At 42.4% G+C, this 20,059-nt stretch overlaps 1 protein-coding gene across 2 annotated transcripts in view; it reads right to left on the bottom strand.

Moving 5' to 3' along the window:
• The window catches only part of LOC147458414 (nucleolar/coiled-body phosphoprotein), a 30,362-nt gene extending 25,874 nt beyond the window's left edge, over positions 1-4,488 (bottom strand). The window contains exon 1 of one of the 2 annotated variants that reach the window (XM_086513052.1): positions 4,192-4,488. In XM_086513052.1, coding sequence (XP_086369178.1) covers positions 4,192-4,372 — 181 coding nt within the window. In that variant the 5' untranslated portion in view covers positions 4,373-4,488. The remainder of the gene's footprint in view (positions 1-4,191) is intronic. The other variant, XM_086513051.1, reaches the window with a different exon arrangement.
• Between the last annotated feature and the right edge of the window lie 15,571 nt (positions 4,489-20,059).

Genomic DNA, 20,059 nt, shown 5'->3' with positions numbered 1-20,059 from the left:
AGCACGAAAGATAAAATTTTTGAAGACGATGAGTACACGCGTGACTTGGACACGGCTTTTGCCAAGGTCCGCGAGGCTTTGCAGAAATCTCAAGAAAGACAAAAAAAGGCAACATATCGCCATCGTTACGATTTGAAATTGAAGGAGAACGATTGGGTGCTCTTACGTTTTGAGAAGCCACGCCTGAGAAAGAAAAAGGGAAATGAGAGGCTTTTCCCAAAGCTTAGTATGCGATACTACAGACCTTTCTAGATCTCCGAAAAGATAAATGATGTCTCCTTTCGACTAAGCTGCCCGATACTTGGAGAATTCACAATGCTTTTCATGTAAGTCTCCTGAAGCCTTTTAAAGGCGATGTGCCCGAAGATGGGGAGCCTCCAAGTGGAAGAAAACGAGGAGATCCTTGTTCCTAAACAAATATTGGCACATAGAGACAGAAAGATTAAGGGTAAAGTGATAATGCAGTTCTTGGTTAAATTCAAGAACTATCCTGCATTGGATGCGAAGTGGATGGAGGAGGAGGCCCTAGCAGATACTCCTCAGATTATGAATCTTTACCTTGAAGCATTTGGATTAGCATAGTCTAAATGAAGCCCCGAACTCACCTTGGGCGAAATCTGGTGCAGTGGGTATGCACAAGAGGGGAGTTGCTCCGCTCCTTTGTCAACAGATTGCCTCGATTTTTGATATAAGTCACTGATGTCTCTTTGAGTTTCAGGGAAACTTTGAGCTAACAGTATTCTGCTGTATGACTTTATGAACTGGAATTCCCGATAATATGATACTGACTTGTTCTCAACTTGTTTTAAGTGCAGGAACTAATAGACGAAATGACCGCAGCATTTTGGTCTGAATGATCTTGATAGACATGGTTGCAATAGGGATTATCAATCGGGCATCTATGAGAACCTGAGTAGATCTAGATGCAATTGCTAAATACGTTGCCGATAAATCATGGTCTAAGATCCAAATGAATGTTGAATGTGATATGTCCCGTGATGTCAAGTGATGTCAAGTGATGTGACTATCGATTGGTACATGTGCTAGATGTGTTTTTCCTAGTGCATCGGTACTAACAGTCAGTGCCTGCTAAGACAGTTTATGGCCTCTGTCTATTTTGCAAGCATAATGGAGGGCGATTACAATAGCTTCAAGAGGGGGGTATGTCACAAACAAGTGACGTGGCATGGTTGGCAGTACACACACACCCCAGGAAGGCCCGGATTTTCCGTTGTCTTATTGACGTGCCGGGCCCATACGGACAGTACCGAAAATCACGAAGCGTTTTGCGGAATGCTGACGTGGCTGCAACGTACGGACGGCAGATTTTTCCCCTGCTTTATTCTATGCAAAGGCTGAAGATTTCCTACGCTAGCAGCTTTTAGGGAGTTGTTTTAATTACCCAAGAGAGGTTGTGAGAGAGCCTTCCTTCATTTTTGAAAGCTTTTGATTTACAGCTTTTGGAGCTTTGCTTTTGGCATCCCTTGTAAAACCTTTATAAGTGTGGTAAGGCCTCCCACTTCTCAGAGCCTCTGGACGCAAAGTCTAAGAGTAAGAGCCTCCCACTCCCTTGTACTTTGAGTTGCAGATTAATACAAAAAGAAACCGGATTAGTCCAGGGAGCCCGAGGGTACTAGCAAACGGCTCAAGTAGCTTACGCCGCACAAGCCTTCAAAGAGAAAGAAAGGTGTTTCTATTGTGGTGAGAAAGGGCGCATAAATCCGACCGCCCTATTCGGGAATCGGCAGCACACGGCACGAACAAGCACCTGCGAACAAGGAACAATCGAAGAAAGAATCCGCTCCCCTGAGCTCGAATTCTATTCCCGATGTTTAAGGGAATACGGAAGCGAAAAAAGGGAAGCATCAACTTCTAAAGGGCTAGGCATCTGTGAATAACCAACGGGTATTGATTCTCTATGCCCTCGATCAACAAACAACTTTATCTCATTGGATACTGCAAAACCCTTCGGCCTCACACTGGCTCAGCTTGGAACTCCGATCACTTCCAGAGCGACATTCGAGGGATTGACCACCAATGCAACTCCCGTGCAAGGACAGCTCAATCTTAGGATTGGGGAGTACAAGGACCACGAATCATTTTTAGTGGCACCCATCAAGAGATGTGATATCATTTTGGGTATGCCATGGCACTACCAAATGCAAGCAGTCCCAAATTATGTGGAAAAGACCCTTGCTTTTGAGAATGAGGGCAAGAACGTTAAAATTTTTGTTGATGCTAGGGATTGGCTATTCCCTATTGTAAGTCGTATCTCCATTAAAAAGGAAATAAAGAAGCGCCTTTCTACTTACTTGATTTTCACACGGGAAAAGGATAAAACTAACAAGGGTTCGCTCTCTAGTTTGAAAATTAAACGTTTTCAATTTATTGCAAGGTATAAGAATTGTTTCATGGACACTCTTCCGGATAAGCTACCTCCGGAACGTCCGAAAGATCATCGCATTGATCTTGTATCGGGTAGCTCTTCCCCAAACCAGCCCTCTTACAGGATAAGTCGTGCTCAGCAAGAGGAAATTTAACTCATATCAACGAGCTTTTGGAAAAAGGTCTAGTTTAACCAAGTACTTCGTCTAATTGCTCTCCAGTTTTACTGTTGCAGAAGAAAGATGGCACTTTTCGAATGTGCATAGACTATCGGTCTTCAAACAAGATCACTATCAAGAATCGCTTTCGGATTTCTCGAATTGATGATATTCTCGATAAGTTGCAGGGTGCAAGCATCTATAGTTGCATAGACTTAAAGAGTGTGTATTGCCAGATACGAATCACCTTGAGGATGTCCATAAGAACCCTGAGGATGTCCATAAGACTGCCTTTTACACTACCTTTGGACTTAATAAATTTTTGGTAATGCCTTTCGACTTGACCACTGCTCCTACCACATTCAATCGAGAATGATGGATCGAATTTTCAGCCCACACCAAGCTTTTACAAGAGTCTTTCATGGCATACTCGTCTTTTCAAAGACCAAGGAGGAACATCAAAAGCACTTAGACATGTTTCAGGAGCTGCGAAAGCATGAGTTGCATGTAAATGCAAAGAAAAGTGAGTTCTTTCTCACGGAGATATACTATCTGTGTCATATAGTCTCTCACAACCAAGTGAGTATGGATCCCGCCAAGATCCACACGGTACAAGACTAGCCAATTTCCATGATGGTAAATGAAGTACGTAGCTTTTTGGGATTGTGTTCCAGAATGTAGCAGGACACTTTCATGACCTAACAAGGAAGTAAATTTCCTTTCGATGAGGATCGAAACAACAAGGAGCATTTGATAGGCTCAAGACTCAAGTATTTATTAAGCCATGGTCCTATTTTGATAGTGTCAGGCTTAAGGAAACCATTCAAAGTTCATTGCATGATTGAATCGACGCAGTGCTTGACCAAGAAGTCCATGCAGTGGCTTATGACACCCAAGCGAGAAATCAATAGTAATACACGAACAGAAACTCCACCAGACTGAAGTTGAATAGAGACAGAGAGGAGGGTCGACACAAAACGGCACAATTCTGCTTCCACATGCACTAGCTCCAAAAACTGGTGCCCCTTTTGGTATTTCTTTTTTTATTGATGATTCACAAAGTACAACAACCGGAGAGCACCTCCTCTGCAATCTATACACTGTACTCTGCCAAAGAGGACCCCAAGGCTCAAATTTAAAGACCCAAGGCCAAAAGGCATCAAATATGAGAAGCTAGCGCTCAAAAATACGGTTTATAAAAACCCGAGATTTCTCTAAATATCCACCACGAATTCCAAGATGTTCGTACAAGTGCCACAGCATCATATTTTAAGGTTTAAACTGGTTTTCCTTGGTTTTGGGCACTTTAAACAAGTCCTACTTCACTGGAATGCCATGTCATCACATTTGTGACATATTGGACTTGTCTACGTGTTACATCCCTGATCATAAGTGTCAGTGGAGTTTGTGTCTATTTCTCACTCAAGTCATCTCTTTATGCTCGAGCTCTCACCATTGTATGCAGCATTCATGCATGATCTTAGTCACCACAAGATCATATGAAGGCTTAACAATTCATAGAACCCTACAGTGGGCCTGCCTTGCTACAGCTTAGGGCCAGACAATTAATGGACAGAGTCATGTCTAAAACATTCATCAGGAGCTGACAACAAGAAACGCTAGAAAGATAGATAAAGGAGAAACGGACCTTCTTCATGGTCGACTGTCTCAGAAGGGCGTTTGATGGCTGGCTTTGGGGCTACAAGGGGAAGTTCTTGGCTTGAAGGGTCGCCGGGATGCTTTTGCGGAGATGGAGGAGCCGCCTCGAGTGCGTTCGAGCGAGCTGCACGGGGAGGTGGAAGATCACTGAACAGCCCTTCGCGAACCATCGATCACGGAATTGCAAACTTCACGGTCCAACAGGTGAGGATTTGAACTTCCCTGCCTAATACGTGAGGATGGCACGGTTCGATCCCTGCCTGTGGGATGGGGGGGAGAGAGAGAGAGAGAGAGAGAGAGAGAGAGAGAGAGAGTACCTTAGGCTAATGAACGTGGCGTGTTAACTCTGCTCGTTCAAAGCTATTTATTAAGCTCGTTAAAAGTTTTTTATTAAGCGATGTTGAATATGCTCTCTTGTCAAAAGCTAGTTGTTATGCACCATTGGATCTTGTGTTGATCAAGGGCTCGTGAGTAAACAAGTGGCTTCATATTAGGCCATCCAAAAAAGTTGTGTGCATTGGGTAGTATAGGATAGGATGCGCAAGACTGCTTCATGATTGCATGGTTCACTATTCTTAATGTTCATTTTTAAAGCTCAAAATATTTTTTGGTTTTGAGCCATTTGGGGTCATGTCAATAGAGCACACACTTGCTAATGGTTCTATTCATGCGACCACTATTCCTTCTATCTTGCTGGCACTACACCAATACCTTTTCTTCTTCGGTTCTTTGCAAGACATTATTGCTTACAAGGTAACTCTTTGGAGGTGGTTGTTGTTGTAGTGGCATGATAGAGGTGTCAACGGGAGAAGGTTTCAACGCAATTCATAAAGTATGTTGCAAATGTTGTTTTAATGGTTGTTGGTAATATGAGTGATGCAAATGTTGTTTTGATTGGTAGTATCTTGACCCCGACATTGATGGCACTCGATATTTGCTTTGCAGGCCATTGATACCATGGTTTCTATGCACAAGAGTTAGAAGAATTTCTCTCTATATTCCTAAATTTTGACCTAAAAAAGAAAGGTCATGAATAATCGATTCTAAATTTATTTTCTACCTTTAAATTTACACTACAAAGTGGGACATGTGAGCATTGGCAACCTTAAAAGCCACAAACAACTTGAGTTCTCCATGCTAATTGACAAAGGTAATGACAACATGTTGATATAGAGTGCACAAGACATCTTTTTAACACCTGAGAAGAGTTTTCAATTGCATTTTCAATCACTGAATGCTCAATCAAACATGTTGAAAATATGATTAAGTTGCATTTAGGATAATATTAGAAGGAACCTCAAGGTGCCACAATGATGTGCAAATCAGTGACAAAATCAATAGTTGCATGGCATTATAGGCTATGACATGCCATTGAGTAGCGTATTGTATATCATGCAACAACCTATTTCACGGCATGCTAGGATATAGTATGCCATGCATGGCAGCCTATTCCATTAGGGACTTGCATAAACCATTATATGTGATGAGTGGAGCTGGTGGACGCTAAGAAGCTAGCAAGAGGGCATTCACTTTTATGCTCAAGATGATTTTGGCGTTCCAAAACGTGGAGCTAGATTTTAACCAATTCAATTGGCATTCAAAAATGTAGGCAGTTATCTTCATATAAGGGCATGCCTTGTCTTCACATGAAACACTAGATTGGGTGCCAATTGAATTTGGCTTTGACTATCACAATCCAAAAATAGATCATGCACAATAGTTACAATAGGGACCTATACTCTATTTATGCATGAGCTCTTTAGCAACCACACTAGCCTTATACATTGTAATGGAAATGGCCTATAAACTTTGAGAATAGAGTAATCAAGAGAGCTAGAGTGAGCATTTGTATGAGACTACTTTGAGACCATAGAGGGTGAACTTAATTAGCGGTAGCAACATACCCATTAAACTTAATTAACTTGGCATGAACAATACTTTTGCAAGAGAGATTTTAGACAACAGTTGAGGACCAGATTTATGTGGAGCCGGTCCCCCCTCTAATAGGTTTTTGTATTATAGATTCTCCCATAAAGAGAGACTTGGTACAATACACTCTTTGTGTTCCTTGTGACCTAGGTGAGAAATGAAGTTGGGAAACTTCATGCATCACAAGTATAACATAATCCAGCATTAACCATCCCCAGTCTCAGTCCCAAGGCCTCAAACACCTTTGAAGGTGGAGAGAGCTAGCGGGAAATGAGGGTAGGGAAGAGGAAGAAGAAACATTCATAGGAAAAAGAAATATTTCCTCACTTATCATCACTCTTCTTGCTTAGTGTACATAATAGCATAGTAATGAAGCTGGAGAAGATGGCAAGCTTAAGCATTGAATCATGGCTCTTGGTTGGATTTGCATTCCATAGCCAAGAGTGTTGGTGTAGGCTCTCAACTTCTCAACAAGCTTGGAGAAGGAGATGGAGTTCTTGCACTTTGCCACACAAGAATGAGCATGTGAGTTTTTGTGAGAGAGAGTATACCCCCCAAGCACACCCCTAGCTTCTCTTGGTCGCCCCCTCCTTGTAGCTCAAGCTCAAATTTGATTGGACACCTACAATCCTAGCCAATCACATGCATAGTGCATATCAAGCAACCATGGTAGCATTTGGACAAGTGTCCTCCTTTCCCCTTTGAGAGAGAGGGCTTGGAAAATGCTTTAGACAATTAATTAAATAACTAAATGCTCATTGGACCCCTCTTTAGCCTAGCCAATAGGTTCAAGCACCCCATGTGGCTAAGAATAGGGAGAACTTGACATGTGTCCTTGTGCCCCTTGAGTAAGGGGTGTCCTTTGGGTGAGTGAGGGGTTGGTCAAATCATTCCCCTTAGGTTAAAGCTAGGCCTATGCTTGAGGTGCTTGATGATTAATATGTATGAGATGCTTGATAGCTAAGGTGCATGCTTAAGCTAGGCATGAGCTTGAAAAGTCAAATCATTCCCTACAAGGAGGGGGCGAGCACTTGAAGCGAGGGGCATGAGTGAGTACTCTTGCTAAGCTTGCACTTGCTGACTAAGGTGCTTGAGAAGCTTCCCATGCTTGGGGGGGTGAGGTGCTTGAGGAGCTTGAGTCAAAAAAGTGCCCTACAAAGAAGGGGACAAGCCCCAAAGCTAGGTTTAAGGACTTTTACACTAACCATTGTAGGTCTTTAATGAAGCTAACCCTAAGGTCTTTCAAGCTCCATTCTAGCATTTCTCTTTGACATACCATCTCTCATTTGGACCCTTTGACTTTGGCCCCGTGTTGAGATAGATCCATAAGCACGTGTCTATATTCTAACCCTTGTTCCTATTTATTCTCCCACATTAAATGATCAGTTTAATATGAGAAAATCATTTGGGTTGATTAGATATTAGATTTTAGGACATTACCTCTCTCTTGAAATCATAATCATCCTCGGCTATGAGGTAGAAGAGATAAAGTCTTAGTCATCAGTGTCATAAAATATAATATCTAACTTTACCAAATGATTTTCTCATATTAAACTGATCATTTAATATGGGAAGTTAAAAGGGGAACAAGAGTTAGGATATAGATATGTGCTTCTAGACTTATCTTAACAGGGGAACAAAAGGAGAAATGGCTGCATCTCAATAGGGGTCCAAAAGGAGACGATCTACCAAAGAGCAATGTGCAATAAGTGCTTCTAGATTTACCTTCGCAAGGGACCAAGAGGAGAGATAGTTACTTCTCAATAGGGATCCAAAAGGAGGTAGTCTATCAAAGAGCAATGTGCATCTAATGAACCTTAAAAGACCTTAGGGTTAGCTTCATTAAAGACCTCCAAAAGTTAGCATTAAAAAGTCCTTTGACCTTAGCCAAGTTAGGGCTGACCTTGAGGTGGGAACCCTACCCAAGCATGAGGTGCTTGTCAGCTTGCTAACTAAAGTGCTTAAAGTGTTTGTGGAAACCTTGCCCAAAACTTGAGGTGATTTTTATTCTTGAGTGACTAAGTGCTTGAAGTATTCAATTCAAACCAAGTGACTTAAGAAGCATAAAAGGCACATGTTCAAATGATCGTCCACTAAGTGCTTAAGGTATTCAATTCAAACCAAATGACTTAAGAAGCATAAAAAACACATGTTCAAATGATCCTTCACATGTGGCCCTCATGATGTGCTTGAATCCTATTGGATAGGTTTCAAAGGGGTCCAATGAGAATTTAAATGCATAAAAGTACATAATTAAGTTCTTTCTCTCAAAGAGGAAAAAGAGGACACATGTCCAAATGAAATAATTAAATAATACAAGAGAGAGAGAGAGAGAGAGGTGGACCAAGCATGAGAGGGGGGTATACTCTCCCACACACACACACACACACATACACACACACATTCTCTCATTGTGTGGAGTGCAAAGTGCAAGAGCTCCATCTCCTTCTCCGAGCTTGTTGAGAAGTTGAGAGCCTACACCAACAATCTTGGCTATGGAATGCAAATCCAACCAAGAGCCATGCTTCAATGCTTAAGTTTTCCATCTTCTTCATCTTCATTACTATGCTATCATACTATGCTAAGCAAGAAAAGTGATGATAAGTGAGGAACTATTTCTTTCTTCTATAAATGATTCTTCTTCCTCTTCCCTACCCTCATTCCCCACTAGCTCTGTCCACCTTCGAAGGTGTTTGAGACCTTGGGACTGAGGCTTGGGATAGTTAATGCTTTTTGCAAAGTTTATGGTATGCTCGTAATGCATGAATCTTTCCATATTCAGAGCATCACCAAGGTCATAAGGAACACAAAGATTGTATTATACCAAGTCTCTCTTAATGGGAATACAAACGCCTTTTGGAGGGGGGACCGGCTCCAAGTAATCCGATCCTCAACTATTGTCATGTTCTCTAATACTCTCTCTCTTGCAAAATTATTGTTCATGCAAAGTTAATTAAGTACTATGTTCATGTTGTTACCATCAATTAAGTTCACCCTCTATGTTCTCAAAGTAATCTCACAAAAATGCTCACTCTAATTCTCTTAATTCCACTATTCTCAAAGTTCATAGGCCATTCCCATTACATTGGTATCAAAGCATTTGGTTTCTCTTTCTTGCTTAATAAGAGAGGTCCTTAAGCAGGCTATTAATGGTTGGTTTTTTTATTTATATTAGGGTACGTGGGATTGGGATCTATTATCGGTTTTGTTGAGCCCACTATGTGGGCTATGGTGCACACCTCAGGAGCATTGGTCTTAATAATGGGGCATTTTTAGACTTTCCTACAGCTTTACCATTATTGAGCCATAAGAAGTCCGAAAGGAGCTATCCCTCGGCAACTCTGCTATGTTAGACCCACACCACTACTCTCTATAATTAACCAGTTTGAGTCGTGGGTGTAGATACTTAAGTGCTTATATTACAAAGGTTAAGAGGAGTAGCAACTAAGGTTTTGAATTGCCAAATAATATACTAAGTAAAGACATAAGTATAATTAGCATGGCTGACAATAACCAAGAGAGTAGAATGAACATTGATAACTTTGATTTTGCACATGAAGGTGCTAATGATGATGCCCCCATGTTTATCAATTATCTTGTTACTAGGTTGCATCAAGCTATGGGCAACCCTACTTTGCAAGCCGAAGTTACTCAACAACTTTGTACTTATGGGATTCCACTTCCTCTCCAAAAGGAGACAGAGTTTAGGAGGCCTCTTGATGAGACTCCCAAAAGAAGACTCTCTCCCATAAGAGAGGAGGAATCCAAAGAACGAGAAAGAATTGAATCCCTAAGTTCCTCTAAAGACGTGGCTCCATGAAGATGGCAGTCTAGACTATCGCCAACTCCTCCCAAGAGGAAAGGGTCAACCCATAGTCCTTCTCCTCGTCACTTCAAAAGGGAAGAGAGGAAACAAAGGAAGAAAAAGGCAAGAAAGAGGTCACCCTCTTCTCCTTCTTCTTCACCTTCCTCCTCTTCCGACGAAAGCAATAGTTATTCTCCTAGATAATAAAGGAGGAGAGGACATCACAAAACTTACCCTGCCTAGCGAAGGTCCCAAAAGCTCAAGAAATTTAAAGAGGGAGGAAAGAGTATCTCTTTTCTCACCTATGATGGCACCTTTGGTGCCACCAACAAAGTATTGGCCTTTGTCCAACAATTTGATGTAGCCTTTGGAGACAAGGGCTTCATGGAGTCCTCCAAGCTACACCATGTAGCTATGCACTTCTAGAAATCTTCTCATCAATAATGGGGTAGCCTCTGTGGCAATGGCAAGGCCCCAAAGACATGAAAAATTCTATGACTTTCCATCAGGAAGCAATTCCTTGCAAGCAATGCAAAGGATAAAGTGCTTATCGAATGGTAGAGCTTGAAGTTTCTCTTCAACGAGTCTATCCACAAATACGTAGACATGTTTTGGGATTTACATCTCAAATCTACAGTCTTTCAAAGGATAGACTTCTCCAAACAAAAGCAACAATTTTGTGCGAGATTACCTGATAAAATGGCCGAGTACGTCAACTCACAATGGCCTAGCACTATCACCGAGTCATCCACCACACTATGGTTGCTTCAAGGATCAATTTCCAACAAGGGACAAGAAGAAATTTCAAGCCCATGGAAAACAAAGATCAAAATGAAACTAAAATGAAGAGCAATGCTCAAAACTCTTCCCAAGGCGATACCAACAACAATAAGGCCAACGAGAAAGGATCTTACAAAGGTGAAAATAAGCTCTCTTTCAAAGAATTAGAGGCCTTTTGTAAAGACCATAAATGCTTTAAGTGTGGGGAGCAAGGACATGGTTATCGTTCTTGCCCCAAAAGAAATATACTCAATGACACTCCTAGAGCTTCCATGGTTGAAGCTCCAAAAGAGGATACTCATTGCAAAGGTTCATACCTTTCCTATCACTACAAGAGGCTATTCATATTAGCGACGCTCACACAGTGACGCTCAAAAAAAAAAATCCCGGCGTCGCTATGAGCGTCGCAAATTTACTTGTAAATTTGCGACGCTCATAGCGACGCCGGCTGGGCTAAAAAAAATAACAGAGAGCGCCCAAAAACTCAGATCTCAGATCTGAGTTTTTCGGCGCCCTCAAGCAAGGAGCAGGTAACGCTCTCCCTCTCTCTCTCTCTCTCTCTCTCTCTCTCTCTCTCTCTCTTTCTTCTCCACACACACACACACACACACACACACACACGAGGAGAGGAAGGAGAGCCAGGTATGCTCCTTCCCTCTCCTCACTCTCATGTTCCCTTCCCCTCTTTCTCTCTCCCTCTCTCTCTCTCTCTCACACACACACACACACACATAGTGTTTTTGTGTGTGTGTGTGTGTGTGTGTGTGTGTGTGAGAGAGAGAGAGAGAGAGAGAGAGAGAGAGAGAGAGAGAGAGAGAGAGAGAGAGAGAAAAGAGTACAAACATAAACAAAAACGCACACACACATACATAAACAAAGAATGCACACACACATTGAGAGAGGAAAAGAGAGAGAGAGCATGCATAAACAAAAAACGCACACATTGAGAGAGGAAAAGAGAGAGAGAACATGCATAAACAAAAAACTGAACATTGAGAGAGGAAAAGAGAGAGAAAACATGCATAAACAAAAAAACGCACACACATTGAGAGAGAAAGAGAGAGAAACTAATTTAACGTCATAGGAAACTAATTAAAATTAAAAGACCTAAAGATCTAGCCGACGAGGAGTTGAACTCAAGACCTATTATTCAAGAGGGAAATGGCATAACCAATCTATCATACTTGGCATGGGTGATAGAAAGGTTATACCATTTATCTCTTTTTATTGGCACACACATCCACACACGCGCACACACACAAGAAGAAGAGAGTTATAACGTCGTAGGAAACTATCCTAAAAGACGTTAAAGATTAGGTTAGATGTAGACTTACGTTAAATTATATTTAGGTTTATTTAAGTTAAATTAGATTAGATTTAGGTTTTTTTTTAGTTAGATTTACGTTTATTTACGCTAGATTTAGATTTTCGTTATATTAGATTAGATTTAGGTCTCCATAGACTGCGATGCCTGCATGAAGCGGGTGAAGAAAGCCCTCAATGGAATATAGGGTATTGCTGCCTTCACTCATGGTGGGTCCGTCGATCCAAAAGTACTGGTGAAATGTCTTCAGAAGATAGGGAAGAAGGTGGATCTTCAGGGCGGCAAGAGTCACTACATCCCCGACAATGACCATCTAGACAACCTCTAGTCATTCAACATCAAATTCAAAGTTAGTAACAAGAGCAAGAACGGTCCAAAGGGCCAATTGCTGTCGTCAGATGTGGATGGAGATGAGGCAGCGTCACCGCCGGAAGTTAACTCTCACATCTTTAGTGATGAGAATGCCAACTCTTGCCGAGTTATGTGAAAAATTATGTGTTAAATCAGTTTTAAGGTTCTTATAATCCCTGTTAGTTTAGTTCTTTGTTTTTAATATAACATAATTTACGTTAGATTTAGATTTATGTTATATTAGATTAAACTTAGGTTTATTTAGGTTTACCCACACACACACACACACACACACACACACACACACACACAAGAAGAAGAGAGTTTTAACGTCGTAGGAAACTATCCCAAAAGACGTTAAAGATTAGGTTAGATGTAGACTTACGTTAAATTAGATTTAGGTTTATTTTTAGTTAGATTTACGTTTATTTAGATTTACGCTTATTTACGTTAGATCGAGTCCACGCAAGAATTACTTACGGTTTAGGGTTTAGAGTTAGACGAACGGTGAAAAGATCTATTGTGAAAAGATGTTAAGATGCTGTGAAGTGCTACAGCTAGAGAAGAGGCAAAGGGGTTTTGTCCACTACATGCAGTATCATGTAGACGTGGGTCTGTAGATTTCTTGTACCCACAAATATAGGTATTGACCAATAAAGACGAGATTATAACCCGGTGGTTGTGATCTCCGTGCACCTCTAGACCGAGGTGTGCGGGGATTGGACATGACTAGAGAATGTGAGGTGGGGAGAGAGAGAGAGAGAGAGAGAGAGAGAGAGAGAGAGAGAGAGAGAGAGAGAGAGAGAGAGAGAGAGAGATAAGACGAAGAATGCCAATAGAATATTAAATTTGTTGTCCAGGTTATAAGATTTTTATCCTCATTATGAGTAGTGACGAGGATGTGGGACCGTCCAACCGAAACACCTATCTCTCAACGAGGGTCTTATGTCCTTGTAATCAATGCAAGCATGCTGTGCGACGGACAAGACGTGTTTCTTTGCAGCACGTTCGCGAATTTGGCGAGTTTGATCCATCTATTATAGATCGAGTTGTTGCTTATTATAACTCGTCGGACTCTGACGCTGGCCAACAAGCAGCAATCTTGCAACCCAATAGACGTGTTCGCAGGCGCTTTGGTCAAGCAGCATATGTGAGGCCACAAGATGTAGCCTCTGACAGCTCGGGGGATGATCATGCAGAGCACATTCCCAACGAGGCAATGTTTGAGCCCGAGATTGATGAAATGATCGAGACGATCATGGATTCAGAAAGGCTTATCTATGATGATATGAAAAGTGAAGCCGATACGCCATTGTATAATGGAGCACGTATGTCTAGATTGAAAGCACTCCTGGTTCTTCTCAACATGCAGGCAAAGTTTGGATGGAGTGACACTAGCGTCACAGCGCTTTTCAGGTGATCTATTACAATTAGTTTACTTTAATAAAACTCTAAATGTATAATGATCTGATAGATTTTTACACGACTGTATCGTATTTTTATGTTGTGTAGATTGCTTAAAGAGCACATACTACCAGCTGACAATGTGATGCCAGATTCCCGAGATGAAGCAAGAAAGATTTTGCGAAACTTGGGGATGGATTACAATTCTATCCACGCTTGTCCTAATGACTGCATTCTTTTCAGAGGGGAATACATAGACATGGAGCAGTGTCCGAAATGTGATTCCGAAAGATATCGAGTAGATCTCCACGGGACAAAAATTCCACAAAAGGTTTTGCGACATTTTCCTCTGCTTCCTCGCATCAAGCATTTCTTCGAATGTAAGTCCATGGCCGCCCTAGCATCATGGCATGAGGAGAATAAATCTTCGGATGGTGTGCTACGAATTCCTGCAGATTGCGTAGCCTGGAAACATATAGATGGAACATGGTCGGATTTTGCTAGGGAAGCTCGAAATTTGCGCTTAGGCCTGGCTATGGATGGCGTAAATCCATTTGGTCAAAGATCAACATCTTACAGTGTATGGCCCGTTGTCATCGTCAACTACAACATTCCCCCGTGGTTGACTACGAAGAAGGGGCACCTATGGCTAAGCTTGATTGTGCCAGGGCGATATAAAGTGGAGAATATGGATGTGTATCTTTGTCCACTATTGGAAGAGCTACAAAAATTGTGGATTGGCATAGAGGTGGTGGATATGAGCCGACACACAGGACGACGGAATGCTTTGATCAGAGGCATTCTAATGTGGACCATGCATGACTATCCCGGGCTAACAGAATGCTCAAGTGATCTATTGACACTCCTCACTTAGACACTGTAAATCTTGTTTTTTCCCATAGTTGATCTATTATCATGTGTATACATGCAGGGCTTCAAACAAGCGCATACAGAGCATGTGTCACATGTGGACCTAGACTGAATGCACGTAGGGCGCCCTCACTGAAGAAGCAAATCTACGAAGGTCATCAAGCGTATCTTCCAGAGAATCATGTGTTACGCGACGGCTTTTTGGGAAGAGAGCCACCAAGGATGTCTGCACAAGCATGGTTAGAGCAGAAGGAGATGTGCGATGACGGATTGCCTCCAGGGATGAAGAGACTATCTCTATGGTACGAGTTACCATACTGGCCCCGACTCATGATCAATCACTTGCTCGATCCAATGCACATATTCAAGAATGTAGGTAATCTACTATGGGACCATCTGACCGGCAAGAAAGATACTTTGGGAGCCAGAGTTGACCTTAGAAATGTGGATCGTATGGAGCAATATTGGCCGCAAATAGCGTCTGATGGATCGATAAAACTCCCTAAAGCACCATGGATTTTCACAGGAGCCCAAGAACGCAAAGTAAAAGAGACCATTCGATCTTTGCGGACCCCCACTGGCGTAATGCACTCGCTCCGAACGTGTTTTACTAAAGAAGGAAAGCTTACTGGTTTGAAGTCACACGATTGGCATAAAATGTGTCAGGTACGTTCATAGTGGACTTTAATATCATTGCATAAAATGTGGACTTTAATATCATTGCTGCACATACTTTACAGTTTATTTTACCGGTTGCCATTGAGGGATGTTTGTCTCTCGACATCCGTAACACAATCTACAAACTTGCAAAGCTGGTGCAATGGATCTCACAAAAGGAGATCAACGTAGACTCCATACCATTCTCCAAACTAAATGCTGCGGAGCTTGTGTGCATGTTTGAGAAACATTTTCCTACTACCATGCTAACCATTCAGGTGCATCTTCTTGTTCACATAGTTGATGAGGTGGAAATAGCTGGCACAGTTCATTCCAGATGGATGTTCTTCTTAGAACGTTTCATGAAAACGCTTAAGGGATATGTGCGTCAAAAGGCACGTCCGGAGGGTAGCATGGCAGAAGGTTGGTTGGTATCAGAGTCCCTAGTGTACATTGGAGAGTGGCTAGACGGATTTGATAAAGCCCGGGACACGCTATGGCGAACCATAGATGATGAGCGCATATCTGGGATTGTCATGTGCAATCTCGGTGTTGAGAAGAAGATGACGGAAGATCTAGAGGCTAAAATCAACCGATTTTGCATGCTTCACAATCCAGTGATGCAAAAGTGGATTTCACAATATGAGGATGCAAAGTAAGAGCGACAAAGGGCACGAATCGAGTGGAGACGGGGAAGACGACCACTGATGCACTATCTGACGGGTCTGGAGAGCCTACCAACATTCATGAGCTTAAGATGGTTGCACAACCAATTGAAAAGCGCACAACAATGCGGTGACGAAGTGACTGAGGAAGAGTGGGAGTACTCTCGGGGTTGCGCGACCAAGGTAAGTTTGCAATGTACGACAAGCTAGTGACTTTATTTCTAAACGTTTGAACGGCCACTCATAATCTTTGTTCGTTGTAGTATAAGTCATACACAGCAGCATGGTGTAAAGGTCGACATTTTAGGGTGGAACGGATCGACAAAAAGCGTTTTACTCAAGATTGTGGAATCATGGCAAAATTTGAACAGCCTAGTCGACGACGTTCCTCTGATGCAGATCTTGTGGTGGCGGAACTCACTTACTTCGGCACGCTACAAGAGATTTTGAGGATCGATTACAGAGGATTTTTTGTCGACTTGTTCGACGTGCAATGGTTCAAGATAATCATGGAGGGTCGCAACGCTACTGTGCGTAGAGGAGAGTCTGGTTTTCTTGAGGTGGATTCTACTAAGAAATGGACTGACCTAAGAGACACTTTCGTACTACCCGAGCATTGTGAACAAGTAAGTATGTAAATAGTTAACATCCCCCTTTTACAAGTTATGTGCTTGAAAGATCTCATGTAAGTTATGTGGCTCTGGCATGTAATATTTCATCCTACAAAGTCTACATCAAACTGGTGGTACGTCATAGAGGTAGCCCCTCGTAGTGCAAGGACGTATGAAGGCTACCATGTGCCAATCACAACGGCATCAATGGAGGAGATCAGAGAAGATGCTCAATCAGAAGCCGCTGCGGTGGTGCCAGATGAGCATCAAGATGCTACTACTCTATATGGGGTGCATGCAGAGGAGCTACAAAATGAAACAGAGGATATGTGTTTAAACGGAGAGCTCTATATAGATATAGGAAGTTATGCTGAGTTATGCGAGGATGAGAGAGAGATCTCTTAAAGCCACAAATATTGTATTTGAACAATTTTGCTCCGTGTTGTAAAAGCTCTGGCTCACATCTTTTGATTGAAAATTCTGAGTTTTCGACTTGCCTCTTCTATCACTCAATTCATTGCGTCATTGTATTTATATGCGTCAGTACGTCATTGTATTTAATGGTCTTTGTGTCATTGTCTACTCTATTCATTCAATATTAAGTTTAAATATTCGTGTGTTTAATGCAGGTATGGATGATGAGGAGTTTCTTTCTTCTTTGTCACCGCAGCAGAGACAGTGGTATGTGGAGCGTCATCGCTCTGGCGCATCATCGCGCGTTCCTACTCCATCCGCATCTCCCTCTCTTTCGGAGCATTCGGCGCGCTCCGAAGCTTCGACGTCGACGAGACGATCTTCACACTCGGCTAGACACCGGCGCTCTAGTGGTGGCGGTGGCGGTTGTTGTGGGGATTCCGCCGCCGATGCCTCCACACCGCCTCTTGTTCTACGAGGCTCTTTACCCTCCCCTTCTTTGCCCGCCCCCACACCAGCCATAGCATCGCCATCTACGCCAGGTTTTGCACGACTGACTGTTCCTAGTAGCTACACACCTCTACCTACTCCGCCAGGAGCCACTCCACTCGACACTCCTGGCTTCGGGGCCCAGACGCCGATGGAGACACCTGATGTCCGTACCCCCATCGACACGCCGCTAGAGACCCCTGCCGGGACACCCAGGTTCACGCGTCACCGGCCAGAGGGCTTGCCTTACTCCGTCGACTTCAGCGGCGGCATCATCATGGATGATGACGGCAAGAAGGTGATCTCGCGCATGCGTGGTCTTTGCTCTCAGCTGTTTAGACACTACATACTAAACAAATGGAGTGAAGTACCAAGTGATTTAAAAAACAGAGTCATCAGCATACTTCATGATGAGTTTCCCGTTCCAACACGGGATTAGCGCTTCAATGAAGACCTGATGAAGATTCGAATGCGCGAATACTGCAACAAGTGGAAGCAACAAAAGGATGCAGCCAGAGCGCGAGTAGAGGCAGGGAGCTCGCACCACTTGGGGAGCGGTGGATGGGCATCATTTGAGGCCGATTTTGTAAGTGTTTTCGCATTGCTCTTTATGTTCGATAGTTTAGGGTTTATGAGTTTTTTAATTCTAACATAATGAAATCTTTGTATGTTTTGACAGTGGTCGATGATAGGACGTGATCCCACACCGTACGAGCGCGAGTACGCAGGTAGGAAGGGCTTAAACGCCCTGATGGACATTCTCAGTTCTCGTGGCGGCATGGTTAGTATGAGGGTTTACTCTTTTCTATTTTTTGTATTGTTTTATAAATGTCGTTATATGTTTATACTTACTGAAAGCTGTCTTATTGGTCTTTTTTTGTAGAATCCGACAGATACGCCGCTTGGACGCGATGAGACGTCTGACTAGACGACGTCAGTTTAGCCGTAGCTAGATAGCATTAGTTTAGGGTTTCTCATAGCTTATGTATCATGAGACGGATTTTATGCGTCTTTTTGAACCATGTATATTATTACATTTGTCACCGCAGTTCATTTTGCCAATCAATTCTTTATGCCTATGATGTTGTACAATTGTCATTATTACATTTGCCAATCAATTCATTTTGCCTATGATGTGTACAATTGTCAATTTTACGCTTGTCAATTTTGCAAACAATGCGTCTTGTGGGTGACTATTTTGGGTCTATTATCTACCCTTGCACTTTTTAAAAAAAGTGAATCAAGTACAATATGGTTGATGGGTGGCAGGGCATTCAATGCCCTATCACCAAAAAAAATTTCTCTCGGGTGTCGCTATAACCGTCGCTATTTATGGCTCTGTAGCGTCGCTATGAGCGTCGCTATAGACTTCTGTGTAAACGTCGCTATAACCGTCGCTATGAGCGTCTCTATATAGCGACGCTTATAGCGACGCTCTCGTAGCGTCGACGCTATTAGCGACGGTTTTAGCGACGCCGGGGGTTATAAAAACCCAGTGTATTTCCGTCGCTAACAGTGTCACAAGAGCACACAACCTCTTGTAGTGTATGCTTGGGGAAAAGGTAAGGGAACGTGATGCCTTCATCTTGTTTGACCCTGACTCTACTCACAACTTCATATCAAAGGAGTTGGCCACCAAGTTGGGCATTCAAGCTTTTGAGATGGGAGATACTATAGCTGTTGACATAGCTTTCAAGGGACAACAAGCCTCCGTTACCCCCTTGATTGTGAAGTCGAGGCTTCATGTCCAAAGCTACGTCAACAAAGAAGACTTTTTTATCTCTCCTCTCCAACACGAGGATGTTATCCTAGGGGCATGGTGGTTCAACCGCATGGCTACCAACATGAAGTTCCCTAAAGGGAGAATCTACTTCACCTATAGTGAAAAGAGCATGTACATAGATGCTAACGATTCGGAGAACACATATCCCTGGTATATACGCTTGCTTTTAATAAGTCAATGAAAAGCTCTATTTTTTGAGTATATGATTTATGTTAGATAATATGTAATTGATTCTAATGTTTTCACAAGTAGCAATAAAGGGAATCAAGAGGAATTAGACTTGTCTAATTTCCTAAATGTATTCCAAGATGTTTTCATTGATGACATCCCTAGTGAGATATCTCCAAAACGAGGGGATGATGACCATGCAATAGAGCTTCTACTAGGAAGCACACCGCCTAATAAACCTCCTTATTGAGTTTCACAAACTCAACAAGAGGAGATCATGAGGCAAGTGCATGAATTGGTGGAAAAAGGGATGGTGAGGCCTAGCTCCTCTCCATTCTATTCACCAATACTTTTAGTGCAAAAGAAAGATGACACGTATCACATGTGTGTCCACCATAGAGCACTAAATAGGATCACTAAAAAAAAAATATTTCCCGTGCCGCGGGTAGAAGATCTATTTGATAAGTTACAAGTTTTGGGCTAACAAATGCTCCAACCACATTCAAACTCACGATGGACAAAGATCTTCAGGCCACTCAAATTCTCTTGAGGAGTACAAGTGACACCTCCAGGTAATCTTTCAAGTTGTGAGAGAGAATAAGCTTTT

The sequence above is a fragment of the Adiantum capillus-veneris genome, chromosome 5, assembly GCF_014529385.1.
Source record: "Adiantum capillus-veneris isolate H3 chromosome 5, ASM1452938v2, whole genome shotgun sequence".
NCBI classification, from domain to species: domain Eukaryota; kingdom Viridiplantae; phylum Streptophyta; class Polypodiopsida; order Polypodiales; family Pteridaceae; genus Adiantum; species Adiantum capillus-veneris.
Note: the sequence above shows the minus strand (reverse complement) of the source record. Positions and strands in the feature narration are given on the sequence as shown.